This window comes from Brachypodium distachyon, chromosome 5 (assembly GCF_000005505.3).
Source record: "Brachypodium distachyon strain Bd21 chromosome 5, Brachypodium_distachyon_v3.0, whole genome shotgun sequence".
Lineage (NCBI taxonomy): Eukaryota > Viridiplantae > Streptophyta > Magnoliopsida > Poales > Poaceae > Brachypodium > Brachypodium distachyon.
In genome coordinates this window covers 14,992,734-15,013,667 of record NC_016135.3, presented here as the reverse complement: position 1 = coordinate 15,013,667, position 20,934 = coordinate 14,992,734, and the positions used below count along the sequence as shown (strand labels likewise).

Below are 20,934 nucleotides of genomic sequence, written 5' to 3'. Positions count from 1 at the left end.
ACACACTTGCCGCACTGAGCTAACAAGAACGCACACAGCAGTCTGGAGGACACCGAAAACAATGTTTCTCAAAAGCTAAAAAACGATAAGAAGGCATGAAAAGCCAGAAATTACAGACGAACAGCAGGAAGTATCCCCAAGCCATCTCAAAAACAAGCACCATCCCTGGGGGAAAAACTGGTCTCCTAAACCAATCAATATCACAATTCTGAATCAAACAGAAATTAAACTATATTGTTTTTCTAAGAAACAAATGCAGAGTGCAACACCATACATATCACGTTGCAATACCTATTCTGGATGTTTCCATCGGAAGCTGGTTCGCTTTCTTCTTTAACATGCCAAGTTTCTCAACAAGCAGACAATATTCAACATATTCGCGGGTAATCTTCTCCTTCAATTCTTCAAGTTCGTTGCAATGCTTCCACATGTGACAGAAGTTCCCCAACCTCAATTTCCTTTCCTTCCATCGAAGAAAGGCACATGTTATTCAGTAGTGCATAATGATCATCAATACTCAGGTTCATTGTATTTTCTGATGTGGAAGGATGAGTATCCAGCGAGGGAGATTCTGATGTTTGATTAACTAGGATATTTCAGTATCTTCAGCAGGTATGGTGGGAGCATTCTGCTGCTTTTCCCGGTCAAAAAAATAATAAATGATGGGAGCATAGGCAGCAAGAGAAGTAATGCTAGGTGATGGAGATTGAGTAACACCATCTGGTTCAAAATCATTTGTCGAATATTCTGCTCTCTAAGGATGGATCCTGCAAATTAATAACATTGTCAGATTCAATGTTGACAGCATCAATTTTCTGCAAAAGGAACGAAGCCTAATAAATAAATTATAAGCAAATACATGTTTGCTCAAATAAGTTGGAATAGTTAGGAAAATGATTCAAATAAAAAAAGATGTGGCAGTTGATCCACCAAATATTTATGCTTTGCTCAACCATTTAATTCTACAGTAACGCGTTGGTCAAACTCCCCATATAAGAGAATAAAGTTTTGGTAATACTGATGGCCATTGATAGATGAGATCATATCTACAAACTACAAAGAGGATTATTCACAATTAAATCAGAGCACAAGAGATTCTGTCATTTGCAGGCTTCGTGAACACAGCAGAGAGAAAGAATTAGGAGTATACCTCTCCATTCAAGTGGCTGCCACTTTTCGCATCATGCAACATTATCTCCAGCAATCCAAAATATTTAACTGTTCTACCTTCTGCAATGTCATTAAACATCCTATTAGCATTCTGATATCCAAACAACATTAAAATTATCCTACAATAATAGGCAATATAGAACTAACCATCAAGATTTAACAAAATAACATGTGTGCATAAAGGAGTACCTTTACTTTATTTATCAACTCTTTTGTTATTCCATTCCGTTCACGATCCATGACTAGTTTCTTTTATCTTCTCTGTGTTTTGAGTTGTGATTCGTCAGTTTGACTTTGACGAATACATTCTTTCAGAAATCAGTTAAATTCTCAGGTCTCAGTACGAACTAACTGGGGATGGCGCACAACTTAAACAGCTTCAGACTCAATAACATGAGGGACTGTTGGGAAACCAGTACTGAAACCAAACTACACTACGTAGCAATATTGATCGATTAAGATGAACAAAATATAATCACACTGGATCTAACAAGATTAAGGGGATGAATCTGAACTTCTGAAGTAACGCACTATTAGAACTCTAGAAGCAGATCATCCAAACTGACTAGAATGGCAGGGAAGGAAGATCACCTAAACTAAAATTGCACGGATCAAGATTAAGGGGACCATCACAAGGGATCAGCGATTAGTTACCTTGACGATCGAGACGATTGGATCTCGGTTTTCTTTTCCTTGAAGCGGGCGTAAGCTATCACTATGCGATCGGTGGAGAAAATACTCGAGGGGGGCTCGTAATTTATAGGCGGACTCCTCGTGCAAAACGAGATATCTTGTTACGGGAATGGCTCCAATCCACCCGCATTCAGTTCCGCCCGGGAATCCGGAACGAACTTCCCCAACGACGTTCGTGATGAAAAGCCCGCGACCGCGAGGCTGTTTAATCTGAGCTGAAGGCCCTGCTGACAGCGACTTTGTCGTCATTGGGCTAGGCCCAAACATAATTATACTCTTTTACACATCTCGAATTTGTACGTGGTTGTTCTGCCTTCTGTCATTCTGTGTCGATAGACTTGCAATTTCCCACGAACGCTTTATAACGATCAGGGGTAAACAAAAGCACGGAGGTACATCAGTCCATGCATGATACATGGTCAAAAAACTCGCCGTAATCGTGGATTAATTCTTGTAGCTCCCGGCGAAGTAGGCGAGGCAGCCGACGAGGGGCGCGTTGGTGTACGTGGTGGGTTCGGACCGCGCGTAGTCAGCGCGGTCGTCGGGGAACGCGTCGTTCTGGTCCGGCCCGCCAACAACGGCGCCGACGAGCACGTTGGGGTTATCGCCGCCAGCTTTGAAGTAGCTCTCAAACCCCTCCTGGCAGCCGATGCGCGCGGGGCGCGCGGCCACGGACGGCATCGAGGACGCCCTGTGGTGTATCCTGCGCGGCGACCGCTCGCCGCCGTAGCCCACCATGTAGGACATCCCCAGCGGGTTCTCGCCCAGCACGTAGTCCACCTGCTTCTTGGCCAGGGCTCGCAGGGTCCTGGCGCTGATCTGGTTCTGGCCGCCGTTCTGGTTCTGGCAGGAGAAGGAGGCGCGGTTGGAGACGGACATGTACTTGGCGTACGTGACGAGCAGGAAGCTTGCGGAGGCGGCGTACTGCAGGTTGGCGTTGTCTGCACGGTGCATCAGCCCGCCCGGGGTGTAGGGTGTTGTGGATGATGGGGAGATGGAATTTGGCAGGACCCGGCAGATGAACTCCTCTGCTTGCTGCCTGAATGGGTCCAGCCTCTTGTCCTTGTCCACCAGAGCCCTCTGCTCGGATGAAAGCACTAATTTTGTTAAGTGAATCGAACTTGATTTTTGCACCAGTATATAGCATGATGTGTTGATTTGTTACCCGTGACAGAAGGACGCGCGCTCCGGCGAGCTTGTTGTCCCAGCTGAACATGTCGATGCCGTCGTTGGCGCCGAGGGCGATGAGGTCGTTGAGGTAGGAGGTGTTCTTCGTCGCCCAGAGCAGCCATGCGGATCCCCACAGGAGCTCGTCCTGCATACAAGTTATACACGCCACGCAAATTCGTGGCATGAGATGAAGCACATTTTCAATTCGTCGTATGGAAAACTATAGCTGTTTGGACTTCGAATGGGAGATTTCATTTGATTTGATACCTTGTAGCCGGAGTAGGACGGGTAGTAGTTACCCACGCCGCCGCCGACGTGGTCGCTGTACTTCCCCTGGTGCTGCCACGCGAACGCCATGACGGCCCTGGCCGCGGCTACCAGCCGCCTGGAGTATGCCGGGTCGGCGGCCTTGAAGACCATGCTGGCCGCGGCGAGCGCGGCCGCGGTCTCCCCGGCGACGTCAGAGCCCGGGGCGGACGCCGACACCTCGTACACCGTCCGCGGCGTGTCCATGTCCTCCGGACGCTCCCAGCACCGGTGGTCGGCGTCGGCGTCGCCCACGCCCACGTAGAGCTTGCCGGGCGTCGCCTTGGCCGCCTTGAGCAGGTAGTCCGTGCCCCACCGGACCGCGGCGCGCGCTTCGTGCAGCACGCGCCCCGGCCCCGCGGCTTCCATCCGCCCGCCGTACTCGATGATGCTCCACGACAGCATCGTCGTGGTGAACGCCATCGGGAACCCGAACTTGACGTTGTCGCCGCCGTCGTAGTACCCGCCAGTCAGGTCGACCTGACACAAGCAGGCACGAAAGCCCGTCCCAAGCCACAAGTCAACAAAAGTCAATTTCGAGATCTGTACGTTGACCGCAGTCAACCTTGCACCACGAGAAGCAACATACTACTGGGTTTGCTCACATTTGCAGCCGAGCCGTCGGACATGCCGGAGTTGGATCTCCACGTGACGGCCTGGTCCGGCGGCAGGCGGCCGGACCTCTGCCCCTGGAAGAAGAGCAGCGACTTGGCGAGCGCATCGGCGTAATCAGGGTGGCCGGCGGCAAGGACGACATGGCCGGAAAACGAGACGAGGAACAAGGCGAGAAGCACAACCGCGCGAGATGACGCGGCCCTTGATCTTGCCGAAGCGGCTTGATCCGGGGCGACGGAGCTCATCGTCTCCCCCGTCTGCGGTTATGCGACATTGCAATGCACATTGTTAGGATTTATACTACGAACCAAAATACCTTGCTGCATGCAGCGAATGTTGATTACGAATTAACCTGAATGCATGTTGCAGCTTGTTTATGTTATCTCAGCCCCCCAAGATCCTGCGCCGAAAAGCGTGCCGGGTCAGAGCGATCGATCATGGGGTCGAAGCTTTGGCAGGATCCAAGAAATGGTCATATAATCGTAGGCGGCTAACTCGATTGGTATAGTTTTGGTTGTTGAGCTGAAGCTGATTAATCTGTCTGCGTAGGTCGCCCTGCATGTCAGGAAAACTAATCGATCTGTTCTCATAATCGGCTTGTTGCGAAATCTATAATCTGGTCTCCAGATCGATCTTCTCTTGGACCATGTTCTCGTCTCGAGATCAGGGTGGTGCCTCGGGGTCCTGCCATGTATCCGGTTTAGTGCTCGCTCAGAAGCTAACTTAGGGATCACTTAAAGGAAGCCATGGTGATCCATGTGTGAGAATTAGAGCGAGAGGGAGAGATGGCGATGTTGACCGGGCTTTGCTGTTAGTACAGGCCAAGAGAACACAAGCAGCTCACACTCAGTATGTACCTACTCTGGGGGCTAGAGGGGGCTGTTTGGCATGTAGTAACATTCAACTTGGTTTTACCCAACATAGCAGATACTGGTGCTCCCTCTGTCTCAAAATAAATGACTTAAATTTGTATATCACGTCACTTATTTTAGGACGGAGTGAGTATTAAACATGAGAGATTATCCAATGATTGAGAACATGAGATCACCCCAGGATCGGTGATTGCGTGATTTTCAGAAAACACCTTTAGATACTCACCAACAAGAGAAAATATTAAACACGAGGACATATGGATGCACCTTTGTTTTTTTTATAGATGCTGACACTTGTAAGTGCTTCTGGCCTCGAATGCAAGAGGGGACAGTGGTTTGTTGTAGATGTTGACACTGACAATCAAATCTCATACGGAGTATCAAAGAAAAAAAAATGACGGGTTACAACAATTCGTGTAAGAAGGATTCGAACCTACGCGGGCAAAACCCATATGATTTCTAGTCATACCCAATAACCACTCTGACACGTCCACTATTTTGATATGGTAGTGCATAAAAGCATAATATTAGAAGTAACAAAGTCTTCAGGATCATACTCTTGCTAAATGCTAGTATATGGTCGCTTTTAAACTGGTCATGCCGTGCATCTCAGCATGTGCAGTGACAAGAAAACTCACTTTGGACAACAATAAATTTATGGCTGTAAATAACAGCCATCTTTGATGGTGTACGTATAATTTTTCATGTGTTCTAGATTAAAAAAAGGTTGGTGCTCTCAAAAGCAAAAGAAAAATAGTACTCCCTCCGTCCCATATCAAGTGACTTTCTATTACATGTATCTAGACGCTTTTTAGGCATAAATACATTCATATTTGGTGAAATTTGAGTCACTTAGTATGGGACGAGGGAGTAGCAATTTTGTAGCTTTACACGGGACTTGACTTTAGAAGAACGGTGGGAATCTGATATTCTTCTTGGGTACATCTTTGCTCCAAACCCCGACGTCATCTTCTTTCTATCGCGGCTGCAATAAAAAACAGTTATGTTGCTACCTCTTCCTTCGTTGACATCACCAGAGTAGTTTGTCTTGAAAAGTCTTCTATCCGTCTGGAAATAAGTGACTCGAATTTGTCCAGGTTTATTATGTATCTAGACGTGTTTTAGTGTATAGATACATGCGAACTAAATAAATTCGTGTCACTCTTATTCCCGTATGGAAGTATGGGTGTAGTTGAAGAGTGAATCGATTTTTCAGTTACACCCTTCGGTTGTCATCCCTAGTACATGGTTGCAGACGCCTTTTGAGAAGTCATATCTTTGGACAGTGACAGTGGGTGTGTGGGTGGGGTTGGGGGGTGGGGGGGTTGACGTATATTAACTTTCGAGGGTCCTGAACTTAGGTAAATCTTCGCCTCCCTCTATGTGGGTGTGAACCATTTGATATTCAATTTTCGTCCTAAATCTAAGTTTACACCCTTCGGTTGTGTTAGACCACAGTCCACCCCATCTCTAGTACTACGTATTTTTTGACCTGATCATTTTTCCATTTGCACCATTGAGTTTTGTCAAAATCAACACGTCGTCATCCTTCGCTCTCATTGATATTTCGCTATTTTGTTGTTACATCACTGAAATTTCAAATGAAAAATCAGTGATATATCAATGAAAATTTAATGAACTAATAATGACATGTTAATAAAATTGTGTTTCAAAATAATAAGCCTAGAACCTAAAATTTCGTTACCAATCAAATTGAAACATTATCTAGTTAACATATTGATCTCCAGAAGCAAGCTGATAATTAGTCCATGATACTCTTTGCATAGTTAGTGGAGACAAAAAAAATTCTATACACGAGACAAAAACCATAAGTCATCCTGTTAATACACGAGCTACTCTCCACAAGGAAGCTGTTAACTCTGCGTATACAAACCGTATTATTCAATTGGATATTCAATTTTTTTTTGTTTCGACTAAAACCACAACATTCACTTTAGTATCAAATTACTCTGTGTTTAGTTGCTAACGGGTGAGGTAAGTAGGCCGATTGAGGGATTGTGATAGCATAAGTTGTTTCTTTCTCTTCTTCTTTATATGGAAGATTGCAAACTAATTTACACATGTAGACAGAAAGCACTATTGAGTCAAAACAAAGCTGTGTAATGCGAAAAGTTCTTTGAGAGCAAGAGGCTCGCTTCACACTGGAAGATGCGAGTAGACGAGCAAGAGGCTGAGTAAAGCCTCCAACCACCTGAAGTAGGTAGAAATCAAGTACAGAGAGAAGGTACTCAAAATATCAATCATAGGTTTTCTCGACGTTGAGAAAAAAACTATGTGACTACCATAATGTGATCGACTACCATCATCAAAGCTGCGAGAACCGAAAATTTAATAAGTATGAACGTGTACAGGGTACATTGAGGATATGTTCAGTAGCGCGGTGGAACGCCGTACGAGCCTATGCTGGTTAGATGATGGGAGGGAGAAGCCATGTAGGAGTACAAGGGTCATCCCTCACATAGTATCGACTTGATCTCATCACCACTGACCCTTTTATTTTTCTTTCTATACAAAGAGTCATCATCATGAGTTGTTGTCAAGTACACCACATCGATGAAGGACTCAATAGTACTTTCAGGCCGATGATTAGAGTAGTACGTAGATTGTGTTTCTCTCCACACCATGGAGCCCTCCTAGCGGCACGTGCACCGCCGTAGAGCAGTTTGGCCCCAGGAACAAGGCATGGTCGTCCAAACTCCTCATCTCCACCCACCTATAGCCGCCGTCAGCGTTATCAACGAGTTGAAAGAAGTTGAAAGAAGTCTCGCCCTCGGGAGGTAGCAGCTGCGCCCTCACCACCATAACTAGCTTGTGACGCAGCTGAGTTAGGTATATCACGACGGACTCGTTATCTATGCTCCATCTGGTGGGGCTATCGTACCTTCGCGAGACCAGCAGGTGGGCGGCTAGCGTTGGCGTAGCATCTTTGTCTAGGAGCTGGCCGATGTCAAACTTGAATAATTTCTCGCCATAGCGCGTTATGCCGTAGAGCTCCCCGCGGCAGAAGGCGATATCCGCGACCGCGAGTTTTTCCTTGTCACCGCAACCTTGGGTCGTCCAGCCATCGCCCAGGCAGCCAACCTTGCAAACGGCGATCTTGCATGTGTTGCTGGTGATGGCGGTGAGGATGCAGCTACTTGATGTGGGGGCCTCCGAGAAGGTGATTTTCCGGATCAAGGAGGCGCGACGTGCGCGTGGTGAGCAGACTTTGCATTCCAAGCTCCTTTGCTTCTCGGATAGGGCGATCTCGGCGCCAGAGAAGAGGTTCACGATCACTATCGGCGGTACCTTGTCGTGGATCCACCAAGCAATCCAGCCTCCGTCGTGACCGCCGACGAGCCACTTGCCCCACACGTCTCTCGGAGGCCGGAGACGCATGACCCCGCCGTCTTCGAGGCAGTACAAGGCTTTCGTCTCCCGGTCGCCGTATAGTGGCGAGAGGAGCAACAACGGCGGCGGAGCGTGCGGAGACGGGCGGCGTAACGCCGCGGCACGTCACGGCCTGCAGACGGCGGCGAAGCGGACGCGACCCCGACCCCGTGGGGAGGCGACCCTGGAGCGGATCATGCCGAGGATATTGTAGGGGAGCTCAGACCACTGCTCCATCGATGTGCGTGTATTTTTTTTTTTTTCCCGAGAAACCGATGTGCGTGTCTATCATCGATATATGTCAACTTATTTATCGGTCAACTTTTGTTCATGTATCGGTCGAACTGGAAACCGACGAGGTAATCTCAACTCAAGCAAGCTCGAATCGAACCGTATTGATTTTTGACATTGGCACCCGCGACGTGAGCCTTCCCTTTAAAGTTTTAAGCCTTCCCTTTAAAGTTGTCACGTCATCGAATCGAACTAGAGAAGAATGAGTCTGAAAAAAAGTTGTCACGTCATGTAGGAATTGAACTCGAATTAATTCGTACTCTCCACATGTATTAGGAATTTGTATCTACAGTAATCTATACCAATATACGGAGTATTAAATTGGAGTTGGTGGTGATGGTACGGTCGCCGTACGTCAACTCTCGGAAATTACATCCGTGTGCCACCGCTTCCCCCACGCGGCTCATCCCGAACGGGTTTTTCTCTTTTCTTTTCAAGCGCCTCGCTCTCCCCCGCCATCACCTCGCGCGAGAAGAACCCACCTCTTCCGAAAACGGTGGCGCCCCTCGGTGGCTCAAAGCTGAGGGGCAGGATCCGATAGGGCGTCGCCAAACCACGAGCTGCAAACGCGACGCCACGGACATAACAGAGTAGATGCGGCCATGCGGGAGAGGAAAATCAAGGTGATGCGTTGCAGAAGGAAACCAGAATCAAGTATCCTCCTGTGAATTAAAGTCAAAGAGAGAGGGGGGGGGAGGCAGATGCGGGGGAGGCAAAATCAAGCCGCGTGCGGGAGGGAAAAGAAAGGGTGCGGGGAAGGGAAAGAAACGGTGCGACGTCGGAAGGAAAGCAGAATCGGCGAGAGAGAGGGAGGCAAAAGCAGAATCGAGGGGAGACTGAGAGGATTGGGGAAAACCTGGTAGCCGGCGATCCCTTCTCCTAGTGCTCTGAGTTCCGGTGTTTGTAGATCTGCGCGAGCCCTACGATGCTGAGCATCTCTGGAGCAGATACTCCTCTTCAACCTGCATGCATGCAAGCTTCTGTTCCTCTCTTTGTTCTGTTTTGCCTGAAGCATCGCCACCCCTGAGCTGCTCTGTTTTGTATTCTCTCTTCCCCTCAAATTTCTGAGCGATGCTGAGATTTTCTGTGGCTACTTTGTGTATTTGCACAGAGTTATACTAGGATAAGTTGTCTTTTTAGACAAATCTATACCAATATATTAAATTGGAGTTGATAGTGATAGTATGGCCGTCGCGGTACGTCACTTCACCGAAATTACAAATCTACCACCGCTGTCCCCACCATAGTTTTAAATAGCGGGTTATGCTTCTTAGCAGCGGCATTTTCCAGCTGCTAAGAAAGCTATAGTGAAGCTATAGCGGCACTAAGCCATTTAGCGTTTTTCTCAGAAATAAGAAAATTTTCATGAAAATTAGGCATCATATATTCATATCATCTAAAAAATATGACCAGAAATTGAATGACACAAACTTTTATTGAATAACCATGATGATTGTAGCAATAAAAGGATTGCATAAGTGCATATTACATAACTAGGTGCAACTTCCAAATTCAAATCAAGAAATTTTGGGGCTTAGCGGGAGAAATAGCGCTACTTTCTGGCCCAATTTAGCGTTTTAGCGAGCTATTAGCGACATTTTCTATTTAGCGCTAAAAGTGCATAGCTTTAACGGGAGTGGTCCAAATTTGCTATAGTGAAGCTATAGCGTCGAGATAGCATGATATTAAAATCATTGTCCCCACGCGCCTTTTAATCCCGGTTCCCGCGGTCCTCAAGCACAGAAAAAACACGTACCGCCCAAAAAAAAAAAGAAACAACAAAGCCCTCCTCGCTCCTACGAATCTCACCCCCACCCCCTGCCCGATGCGGATCTCGCCTCCGCCCTTCGGATCTCGCCAGCGCCCGGCGCCGCTCTTGGTCGCCTCCACTAGCTCGTGCGCGTCGGCGGTGTCCGTGTGCGGAAGGCGGCTACGGACCCGCGGCTCTGTCGCGTGCCCCAACCGCCGCCTCCACCCGCTCGTGCCGGTGGCTCCCCGCGGGACTTGGACGGCGATGGGATGAGCCTGAGGCCGGGATGGCGGCAGCCTCATGCAAGGCAGCAAGGACCGTGTCGGCGCGAGCCATCGGTGGCCCTCCGATGAATCGGGACGGGGAGAGGAGGGTTTGCACTCAGGGTGGATGGAGAGGATAGTTAGAGAGAGAGCGAGAGAAATTGGGAGAAGAGATTTGAGAAATAAAGTACGGAGTAGGAGTAATAGGAGAGTAGGGCAAGGATCCATTAAGCAAAATTTTATACTGTCGCTTACTTTATGTGATGGCTGTTGCTGCTTGCTGTCTTGATCGATATACCGATGCTTGCTGTTTAAATCATGACCACACGGGAGGTCGAGCGGCTTGGACCGATCGAAGTGATAAACGTTATCATTACTACATGTTCTTCGTTCTTCATTATTCATGATTATATTGAGAATCACTTCATGAATTCAGCAATTTTTAAAAAAAACTCAAGTGTCGTGTATGTGAGAACAATGATAACCTAGAGGTAGAGAGCAAAAGACTTGCATGTGTCATTTTCTCTTTATACGGGATGGAGAAATAAGGCATGTGCAAAAAAGAAAGAGACCAGAGTATAGCCTACGAAAATAAACATATCATAATCGTTATATACATATGTGCTCATGAACATTTAATTTGATGTTTTGATACAATTTTTCGTTGTTCCGTAGCAACGCACGGGTCTTTTGCTAGTATCTATACCAATATATTAAATTGAAGTTGGTGGTGATGGTACGACCGCTGCCGTACGTCATGTCACCAAAATTACGGTCAATATGTCACCGCTCGTTTTTTCTCTCGACCCGGACGTCCCCAGCGCCCAAACTGCTCGATCCCCTCCTGACGCCCCACCCAACCTGCTCCATCGCCCCTACCGCCGTAGCCCCCTTCCTCTCTGGCTACCCCCCCACCCCACCCGCCTCCCTTCTCTTCGCCGACCTCCTGCTCCTTCCTTCACCCGGACATCACTGCTTTTCTCGATGCAGTTTGCGGCCTGGCCACTCCAAGCATACCGACCCCACGCGAGATCCACCCGACGACCGCTGTCCGCAGTCCCAACGCGTGATCCAGAAAGTGGCCATCGTCCGCCATCCACGCATGAGATCCAGTAGGTGGCCGGCCATAGCTCAACCATCCGACGAGTCCTTGTTGTTTTCGTTTGTTGTGGTGCTTAGACGGATAATTCGATAGCTAATTGGGATATACTCCCAACCTGATTGATGGTAGCTGCTATGGATAATAGATAGATTAGTGTTCTACCATGCACCGAATGATTACCATGTGCATGCTGTGATTGGAAATTAGCATCTACTGATAGTTCGATTGCATGTTTGGAAATTAGCATTTTCTTTCTATGGGTTCCAGACTTTTGGATGTATACAAATTTGCTCAATGTTTTGAACTTTTGTATTGGATCTTTTCTTGTTAGAATGTGAAAATGTGGTACAGAATTTGAATGATGATTTATTAGTGCACGAGATCATCTGTTAAAATGGCCGTGATGTGTGCGTTAGGCCGTGGAGCGCACCGGCATTTCCACCGGTAATAATGTGTCCGCGGCTGGCTGGTGCCGTGATGCCGTCTTTCGCCTCCCCTCTCGATACCCCCTTCTCCATTCTGCCCCAAACAGTACTACTTCTTCCAGCCCAGGCCCCGACGGCATCCATGGAGCCCGCGCCGCTCTCCTCGCTGCAAGAGGACGGGGAACCCGAAGAATCGCCCTCCTCTCCCTCTCCCTCCGCCTTCTCCGCCGATGCTGTGCCACCTCGCCCCGCCACGCAGTAAGCCACCATCCCCACCCGCTCACCGTCCCCCCTGTCTCTACCACGCGTCAGTGCCAGTCTCCCGGAGACAAACCCTAACTCATGTACCTTCTTGATGCCTTCGCAGTCGCTCGCTCCACAAGTACGAGCCGCTGGACTGGTCGGCCTACTTCGATGAGGAGCGCCCCGTCGTCATCCCTGACACCGAAGACGTACGTGCGTTCGATGACAGGGGAATTTCTCGGGTAGTTCTGGTGTGATGTGGTCTGACTATTTTAAGTGTTCCTCTCGGTGTGTTTTCTTGTAGGTTTTCAATGTGTACATGGCCGGATCGGAGGGTCCCGTAGTGTTCTGCCTTCACGGAGGTGGCTACTCGGGGTAAGTCGGCCTGCCGTGGTGAATTGCGTAGACGTCCATGTCATTTTGGAACTCGTCGCATCATGTTCATGATTCATTCATCGCCAAAAAAAAAATTCATGGGATTAGCTAAAAACTTGTATTGATCTGGGTGAGGATGGAGCATAAAAACCTGCAAACAGCGACTAGAATCCGTGATACTAAAAATAACAAGAGTGAATCATCATTACTAAGTATTCCGTAATTATGAAGGCTTGTGCTTGAATTCTGGAACTCTTATGTTGCCCAGATGTTCAGGTGCGTTCTACTGAATTTGTAAGGCAACCCTTGCCCCTGCTCCCACTTGTTATGTTCTCATGGGAAATGCACCTATCTCAATTTCTGGTTTATTTGTGGAATGTTCTGGTAAATTTCATTTTGGATTTGCTTTCTAGATACATGCCAACTGTAGAAAGGGGAGAAGGAAATTGTTTTTATTCTATAAACGTTGCCGGAATGATGTAGTGATTTGCAATGGCAACATTTGTTTTTATTTACAATAATCGTGTATATCCTTCTCTTAAGTGACTGGGCTTGATCCTTATGGAATATTGCATTGAAACTTCCATGTATGCTTAGTACTTACATTGTTGTCTCCCTGATATCCTTAGGCTTTCATTTGCACTAGCAGCTAATCGAATAAAGGAGAAGTCACACGTTGTTGCTATGGATTTACGGGGACATGGAAAATCTACAACAAGTGATGATTTGGATTTATCCATTGAAGTATGTGCTGTTTCTAGAACTTACTAGTTTGACTGATCGTTCCACTTTCCATACTTATGAGTTGCTCTATTACTTCTTGACCTTTGTGTAAGATTTTATTATTTGAACTGCAGACTCTTACCAATGATGTGATATCTGTTATACGTACAATGTACGGAGATTCAACACCAGCAATTATACTTGTTGGGCATAGGTAAGTGTCATGTATTTTTCCTTTCGTTCTCTTTTGTGTGTACACCCCTTTTCTGAAGTAAGGCATGGACTTTGACTGAAAGTTCTACTAGTTCACAACAGATGTGGTTTCCCAGAGGATAATGTTACAACATGATATATCCCTTAGTTTACAGTGCATGTATCGTCGTAGACAAAAATCATAAGTCATCCTGTTAATACACGAGCTACTTTTCAAGTTTCATCTCTGCTTTACTTGGCTGGTTTATATAATGCCTTTTTAGTTTCAGCAAGGCATTTCGTTTTGGTTTGTTTTCTGGTAGCATCTAGTGATCAATTCTTCAACTTTTTTTAGCATGGGAGGTTCGGTGGCTGTACATGTGGCTGCAAGAAAAGTATTCCGCAATCTTCATGGTCTTGTTGTTGTTGATGTAGTCGAGGTTAGTAGTAGCTTTTCCTTTATGTTAGATCTTACCTTTTGGTCGCACATGTCATGAAACAGTAGCTCTGTTGATTCCTAACTTCTCATTTCTTAAAAGGGAACAGCGATGGCTTCACTGGTTCACATGCAGAAGATCTTAGCAAATCGAGCACATCACTTCCCCAACATTGAAAAAGCAGTATGCTGTTGAATGCATATTACTTGTGCTCATGTGAATTCAGCATTGGATACATTTGTTGCCCTTAGTATATAAAATTCTCCAATTTTGTTAATCGCGCTTCCCTTCATCATTTAATGTTGTACTCAACAGGCCAACATGGCCACAGGACATAGCATGAACACAAAAAGAGCAGCAATTGGAAACCACTATCATGTTGAACAAGTGCCATGCTTATAAAATCCAAGTGATTATAGCCATGTTTATATTGTATTCGTCACCCTAGTTTGTTTAATCGAACTTAAAATAATGCAGATTGAATGGAGTGTCAAAGGTGGGTCATTACGGAATATTGAGTCTGCGCGTATTTCCGTTCCACCGACCTTGAAATATGATGAATCAAGGGAATGGTAAGCAATAGTTTACATAATGCATGTCTATCTTGCAGCTCAATGTGGATATAAAAAAGTATGCACGGTTAATATTGATCATAATTTTGAACTAAATATATGGAATTGTACTTTGTTTCAGCTATACATACCGTACTCCTCTTGAGAAAACGGAAAAATACTGGAAAGGATGGTATGCCCTCAGCCTTACTATGTTCTTTATGTTTTTTATGGTATGCTCTCAGCTTCCATATTTTTATTATACAAGCATGCTACTCCCTCCGGACGGAATTACTTGTCGAAATATTACGTGTATCTAGATGCCTTTCAGGGCCGTACATCGGCAGGGGCAGAATGGGCGACGGACCCCTTAAAAGTTGGGCCCCCCAAATTCGACGAAACTAGTATACTAATTTGTAGACTTAATCACCGTAAATACAAGGCCCAGGGAGAGAAAATAGAAAAGACCCCACACCGGTCAGCTCACATAGCATTCTAGCAACGAGAAAAACAAAACAGTGCAGCCTGAATACATATCGATTTTTTTTTTATTCTTCTATCGATTGACTCCATGGTTTGCTTCTGCCTGCCCAATCGCTGACACTTTGCCTCCTAGGCTCTCAACTGAATATGAATAGTAAATCGGTTTGTCTCCCAGCTGAATAATATCCGATCAGTTCTTTGATTCCTTTCACGCTTTGGATCTATTGTTTGACATGGGGAAAACAGCGCCTAGATTGCTAGATTGGCATCCACAAATTTTAGGGCCCCATTTTAGATTTTGTACAGGGGGTCTCAATTTCCTAGGTACGGCCCTGACGCCTTTTAAATATAGATACATCCATATTTGGGCAACTTTGAGACAAGTAATATGGGTAGGAGGGAGTATTAGTTTTCTTCAGTTTGATTTATCTAGTCTATATAACATGCTACTTATGTAATGTAGCAAAGACCTAACTCTTTAATACTTGTGTTACAGTATTGATGATACCGTGTTATCCTCTTATTAATGTCTGGAAGTTATTCTATCTGTAATCTGTAATGGAACAAAAAAAAAGGCTTTGTGAGTTAGCGCAAGTGCCAAACATAGTAGGAGCAAATACTGATTAGCTAGGCCAGGTTTCATGACCTATATTTTTGTTTTCATTTTTTGAGGAATGCACTTTGCTTTTGGTAATACTTCTGACTGTTCTAAGTTATTTGCTTGTCTTTCTTCTGTGATTGGTTGACACTGAAATATGCAGATATTTCTATTTTAGGTATGAAGGTCTTTCAGACAAGTTCTTATCTTGCCCTGTACAAAAGATCCTATTATTAGCTGGCACCGATAGATTGGACAGGTTTGTTACATTCTTCCAGTCTGAAAAACTTGATTTTCACCCACCATCATTGCGCTCTGGATTTGCACTAGCACCATCCATCTTCAAATCAGTGCAATTCCTTTCTGGTTGATTCTTATTTTTCTGATTGCCTTGTTCGTTGCACCAGCATGCGGTATCTCCTTGGTTCTTCTCAGCTTTTTAAGAGTTTTGGTTTCCTTGCTACTGGTCCAAATTTTATTTATCTCCAGGCTATCAAGAAACTGAAGTTCTTGCTAGCTTTGTTGCTAGCACTAACCAGTTGAGTTGCAAAGATTATAATGATCCACTGTAAAAAACATTTGATGGTTTTACGAGCATGCATTGTTATTCTTCTCTTAGCAGTGTTTTGAAACGTGAAATACCTTATATCACGTCCTGATCCATGTAGGACAAAATGTGTAATGTGTTGGTTACTTGGTTATCATGTTTTGCAGAGCTTTAACAATTGGTCAAATGCAAGGGAAATTTCAAATGGTGGTTGTTCGACACACTGGACATGCCATACAGGTTAGATCCTAATGTTCTTTGTTGAGCAAATTATTTATTCCCAAGCAAGGATGTTTTCCATTTTCTAGCAGAGCTTCATTCTCAGTGGTTCTATATGCTGCTTTCTCTACTAGGGCTAGAATGACCACAACATATGTAGATGTGTAGATGCTCTAGAGTTACTTTGAAATGGTCTTGAATTTTCTGATGTTTAGAGGTAACACAGTTTTTCTATTGAGTGGTTCTCATTATTCTGGTCATCTGCTGGTGTTATAGCTGGCGAACTGCCTTTCATGAAACATGATTACTACTCCGTATTAAGGATCTTAACTCGTGAATTACAAATCTGACTAGTTTTGCCATATTATTCAAAACTTAATTCCAGGAAGATGTACCTGAGGAATTTGCATCACATATATTGACTTTCATCTCTCGCAATAAAATAGGTCCCAATGGTGTTGAGGTCCGTAACTATCCTTCGCCTTTCACTATGCTAATATATGCTTTCTACACTCAAAACCTTAATACATGGCGCTTCTATTTTCTCAGATCCCTGGCCTCGCCAAAACATGGCAGCATTAGACAGAATGCTTAACGGGCAGTTCCAACTGCAATATGACAATTTGTAGGGAAAAGAAGAGGTTACCTACATGTGCCTGTTCATCGTAATATCCCATGGAAGAAAAAGTTGCACTTAATATGATCATGGCTTCATCGAAGGGGCGAGCAATTCTTGGTTTTACCGTTTGGTTTCAGCTCATCCATGTCCTGAATTGTTTTATGAGCAACTTCCGTGCCGTTTGTAAATAAAGTTCAAAAGTGTTACCCCATGAACTAGATGCATATGCTGATATGCTATAGATATATTGACATACATTCCCACAAGCTGACCTCGATCATATACCTTGAAGGCAGGCTTCGACTTCTGCTGGCCCAAGTTTCTCTTTTTGGCAGCGTTTTACTGTGACCATGAGAACTAATAACAGTCGCGCGCCTACTATAATTACCATGATTGAAGTTACCACCCAATAATATATGCATTTACCTCCATATTAGTAACGAACTTAACAAACTACAACACATTAGCTTCTTCCAAAATCTGATGCTATTTATCGTGTGGTAACAAAAAGGTTTGAAAAAAGTTTGCCGAAACATACCAAGGTAGGATCCAGACGATTTAAGTTAGAGAAACGTACTGATTTTTTTTTTCATGTGAACATACTAATGTCACTTTTTCTCTCTGTGTGCATCTAGCAAATGTCTGAAATGGGACGTTTAGCCCATACAATAACATGTCTGCTAAATATTTACTTTTTGGTTGATCTATGCATCGCCTGATCTCTCTTTGAGGTTTATGTGGCGTTTTCTCGTTGGTTGCACGTTATCACCTCTCTCAATTTAACCATGCAATATTCACGGCTCCACCAGATAATTTTAATTTATCATCCATGTTTCTTCGTCCATTTTTTCCTCAAAAAGTTCAATTTCATGCATGCTTTTTCTTGCTAAATTTTTTCGAATTGGATGCACAAGTCCTTTATATGGCAATCTCTTCCCGATTCTTTCCGGGTGATCGGTTGCACAAGCTTATCCCAATGTTAATTACACCTCCAATTCATATCACTTGTTGATTTTCTCTAAGTGATCGGCTCCATAACCATAAACCCATATTACTTATTCTTTCTGATCCATATTACTTGTCGACGTCTAGGTATTTGCGTATCTAGACAAATCTGCAACAAGTAATATGAATCGACATAGTATTACAATTTTGTGCAACCCGACCACAAATATTTATGCTAAGTAACTAGTTCAGGATCGACAGAAACGAAGCAACCACGAATAGTCGATTAACTATATTTATAGTACTACTCCGCCATCAAATTTTCCTTATGGGCCTAATCACTGCAGCCAATCACGATCGCAAGCCGAACAGAAAGAAAAAAGAACACAGAGAAAACATACTCTCACGCACGCACGCATACGTACACGAAAGAGCAGCCCTGAGGCTCCAACGCCTGACGTCGGTGACGGTGAGCCTCTCCCGTCTTACCCGTCTCCGGAAAAGGAGTTGTGAGGTAATTAAAAGGTCAATGCCACTATGCCAGGTACTCCGTAGTAGTACTCCTAATTAACGGTCATAGCTTGGCCCACAGCCCAAGCTAGCTAGTACGCGTCCCAGAGGGACCCTTGCGACCAGCAGTAGGCGGCCTGATCCATCTCGCAGCTGGCGCCCGCCGTGGCCCACGCGGGCGGGTCCAGCAGCATGGCCTCCGCCATCTCGGCCCACAGCCTTGGCGAGTCCACCTCGAACTCCTCGTCGCTCCCCCTAGTCCCGCCCACCTGCACCTCCTCCACCCGGCTCGCCTCCTGATCTTGACTCCCCCACTCGTATTCGCGCCGCGCTACCAGGGCCGGCTCGCAGCGCACGAGCTCGGCCGCCTCGGCCGCGGCGGCCCGGACGTCGTCCGGGTGCGAGCTCGCGGGCCGGGGCAGCCGGCCCACGGAGCCCGGGAAGTTGAGCTGCGCGCTGTCGCGCCCCCGCAGCCGCAGCGCCGCCACGTCGTGCGCCACGGCCGCCATCTCCGCCGACTCGAAGCTGCCGAGCCAGATGCGGGTCTTGGTGCCCGGCTGCCGGATCTCCGACACCCACTTGCCCCATTTCCGCTTCCGCACGCCCCTGTACTGGGACTGGGACACGCTCGCGTTGTTTGGAGGCTGCGCCTTGCCCGACGATTCCTCCATTGTTTGATTTCCTGCAAATTCGTCACACCGAGGGAGAGAGTAGACGAAGAGTGCTGTGTGTGCGATCGATGCGGAATTGGATGTGAACTTTGGTGTGCTTATATAGGCATGCGCAGTGCATGCATGAAGAAGGAGGGGGTCATTGTGTGTGCCCCGACGAAATGTCACTTCATACGTACGCGCTCTGGCTAGCGCTACTATGTTAAGCTGATGATTTGGTTCCATGATTGGGGCAATAAACTAATGGTGCCGTCCCTGGCGATGTACAGTGCGGGCGATCGATGTGCCGTTGTTGCTGTGGGCACTTCACGGCTGTTGAGTCGTAGTACCACGTAGTGTAGTATCGATCTTCTTGGACCGAGCTAGCTAGTTTGCTGTTGTGAGAATGGCTAGGAAAGGAAAGACACTCAAAAGTTAGCATTCCGTACCATCTGGCCTTCTCGGAAACAACAATGGAGCTAGCAAAACTAAATCACACTCAGGAGCGGAGGCAGGAAAATAATATAGGGAGGGTCAGAATAGAAGGGTGATTTATTACGGAGGACCAAAGCATAAAAATATGAAGTTCATATGATGAAATTGCAATGATTATACAAGGATTAAAGTAGAAATATGAAATCACAAGGGGGGGCCAGGGCCAGGGCTGGCCTGGTCCCTGCCTCCGCCACTGATCACACTCACTATATTTGGAACGCAACTATCACTATATTTGGAATGCAACTATATACTCCATCTGTTTCTTAAATTAGGACGTGTATTATTTCCTTTGACCAAGAGTTAGCCTATTAAGATATACTCCCTCCATTTCACAAAGAATGGCGACCACGCTTTTCGAGATCGAACTTTGACCAACGATTAGACCAATTGTATGTAGATTATATGTTACAAATTTTATATCGTTGGAAATGTTTTGGAAATACGAATCCAATGATATAATTTTTGTAACACATAAGTCTTAAATTATTAGTCTAATTATTGGTCAAACCAAAATCTTGAAATACGTGCGTGCCATTCTTTGTGAAATGGAGGGAGTATCTTTTATGAAATAAAATTGATATCATTGCATTCGTGGTACCTGTTTATAGTTACGATTGTATCACATAAGTCGTACGTTGATGGACTAATCCTTGGTCAAAGGGCTCAATAAAAAAAAACAATATATGTCCTAACGTAAGAAAAGGGGAGAGTATATACTTACAAAAATATCAGAAAATATCACATGCGCCAAAATAATTAGTTGTGGGACCCCCTAGTTAAGAGGATATATTCATGCACGTTGTTCCAAACGTTTGTGCATGCACGCAGGACTATACATACAGAATTGCTCTTTTCTCAAACCGGCCACTCGATCTATATCCTATATACTGTCAAAATCCGACCGAAATTATTCGTCAAAATATTACATGCATTTAGACGTTTTTTTACACATAGATACAATGTATACAAGTAAAAATGGAGTGGCGTGCTTAGCGGCGTGTTTAGCTAAGGTACGTGCATATACTATGCATGTAGCTTTGGTAGGTCCGTTGTAGCATGGGGGTCTATGAAGGAACAGCCTGGAGTTGGACTATTTTTCTGACTCCTGAGATAGACACATCGAGATCGGATCACTGATAGATCAGTTCTCTCTGAGGCACACACGCGTACGTACGGTTGGAGCAGCTACCACATAAAAGCTGGAATTGCTAACTTAGGAGCAGCTTAGCTAGCACGGATGATGTGTAGGAGATCTTGGTGGTCCGAATTGGGGAAGGGGGCATGTACCGATCAGTGC

At 45.6% G+C, this 20,934-nt stretch overlaps 3 protein-coding genes and 1 long non-coding RNA gene across 4 annotated transcripts; 1 reads left to right on the top strand and 3 right to left on the bottom strand.

Moving 5' to 3' along the window:
- Positions 1 to 275: 275 nt before the first annotated feature.
- On the bottom strand, positions 276 to 1,936 carry LOC112269416. Its single transcript, XR_002961264.1, has 3 exons — positions 1,825 to 1,936; positions 1,151 to 1,230; positions 276 to 767 (listed from the first exon to the last, which is right to left on the bottom strand). It is a non-coding gene; the product is annotated as an uncharacterized LOC112269416 (long non-coding RNA).
- Positions 1,937 to 2,198: 262 nt separating this feature from the next.
- On the bottom strand, positions 2,199 to 4,250 carry LOC100832217 (endoglucanase 11). Its single transcript, XM_003581230.4, has 4 exons — positions 3,945 to 4,250; positions 3,301 to 3,819; positions 3,029 to 3,178; positions 2,199 to 2,943 (listed from the first exon to the last, which is right to left on the bottom strand). The coding sequence occupies exons 1-4, from the start codon at positions 4,197 to 4,199 to the stop codon at positions 2,308 to 2,310; spliced, it is 1,560 nt and encodes a 519-aa protein (XP_003581278.3). The 5' UTR covers positions 4,200 to 4,250; the 3' UTR covers positions 2,199 to 2,307.
- Positions 4,251 to 12,089: 7,839 nt separating this feature from the next.
- LOC100829971 (protein phosphatase methylesterase 1) lies at positions 12,090 to 17,363 on the top strand. Its single transcript, XM_003579796.4, has 13 exons — positions 12,090 to 12,305; positions 12,415 to 12,499; positions 12,595 to 12,665; positions 13,295 to 13,409; positions 13,523 to 13,602; positions 13,936 to 14,020; positions 14,120 to 14,200; positions 14,495 to 14,589; positions 14,711 to 14,761; positions 15,828 to 15,908; positions 16,364 to 16,436; positions 16,801 to 16,878; positions 16,965 to 17,363. The coding sequence occupies exons 1-13, from the start codon at positions 12,100 to 12,102 to the stop codon at positions 16,995 to 16,997; spliced, it is 1,134 nt and encodes a 377-aa protein (XP_003579844.2). The 5' UTR covers positions 12,090 to 12,099; the 3' UTR covers positions 16,998 to 17,363.
- Positions 17,364 to 18,235: 872 nt separating this feature from the next.
- Positions 18,236 to 19,347, bottom strand: LOC100831921 (ethylene-responsive transcription factor ERF027). The gene has a single exon (XM_003581229.3). It carries the CDS (start codon positions 19,158 to 19,160, stop codon positions 18,582 to 18,584), a length of 579 nt encoding a protein of 192 aa, XP_003581277.1. The 5' UTR covers positions 19,161 to 19,347; the 3' UTR covers positions 18,236 to 18,581.
- Positions 19,348 to 20,934: the final 1,587 nt, after the last annotated feature.

Excerpts from the sequence above, each read along its gene's own strand:
- LOC100831921 (XM_003581229.3), bottom strand. The coding sequence starts at position 19,160 with ATGGAGGAATCGTCGGGCAAGGCGCAGCCTCCAAACAACGCGAGCGTG.
- LOC100832217 (XM_003581230.4), bottom strand. The coding sequence starts at position 4,199 with ATGAGCTCCGTCGCCCCGGATCAAGCCGCTTCGGCAAGATCAAGGGCC. Across the intron at positions 3,820-3,944 it reads CCGACGGCTCGGCTGCAAAT|GTCGACCTGACTGGCGGGTA; the intron begins GTGAGCAAACCC and ends TGCTTGTGTCAG. Across the intron at positions 2,944-3,028 it reads CGCGCGTCCTTCTGTCACGG|AGGGCTCTGGTGGACAAGGA; the intron begins GTAACAAATCAA and ends TCATCCGAGCAG.
- LOC100829971 (XM_003579796.4), top strand. The coding sequence starts at position 12,100 with ATGCCGTCTTTCGCCTCCCCTCTCGATACCCCCTTCTCCATTCTGCCC. Across the intron at positions 13,410-13,522 it reads ATTTGGATTTATCCATTGAA|ACTCTTACCAATGATGTGAT; the intron begins GTATGTGCTGTT and ends TTTGAACTGCAG. Across the intron at positions 16,879-16,964 it reads TAGGTCCCAATGGTGTTGAG|ATCCCTGGCCTCGCCAAAAC; the intron begins GTCCGTAACTAT and ends CTATTTTCTCAG.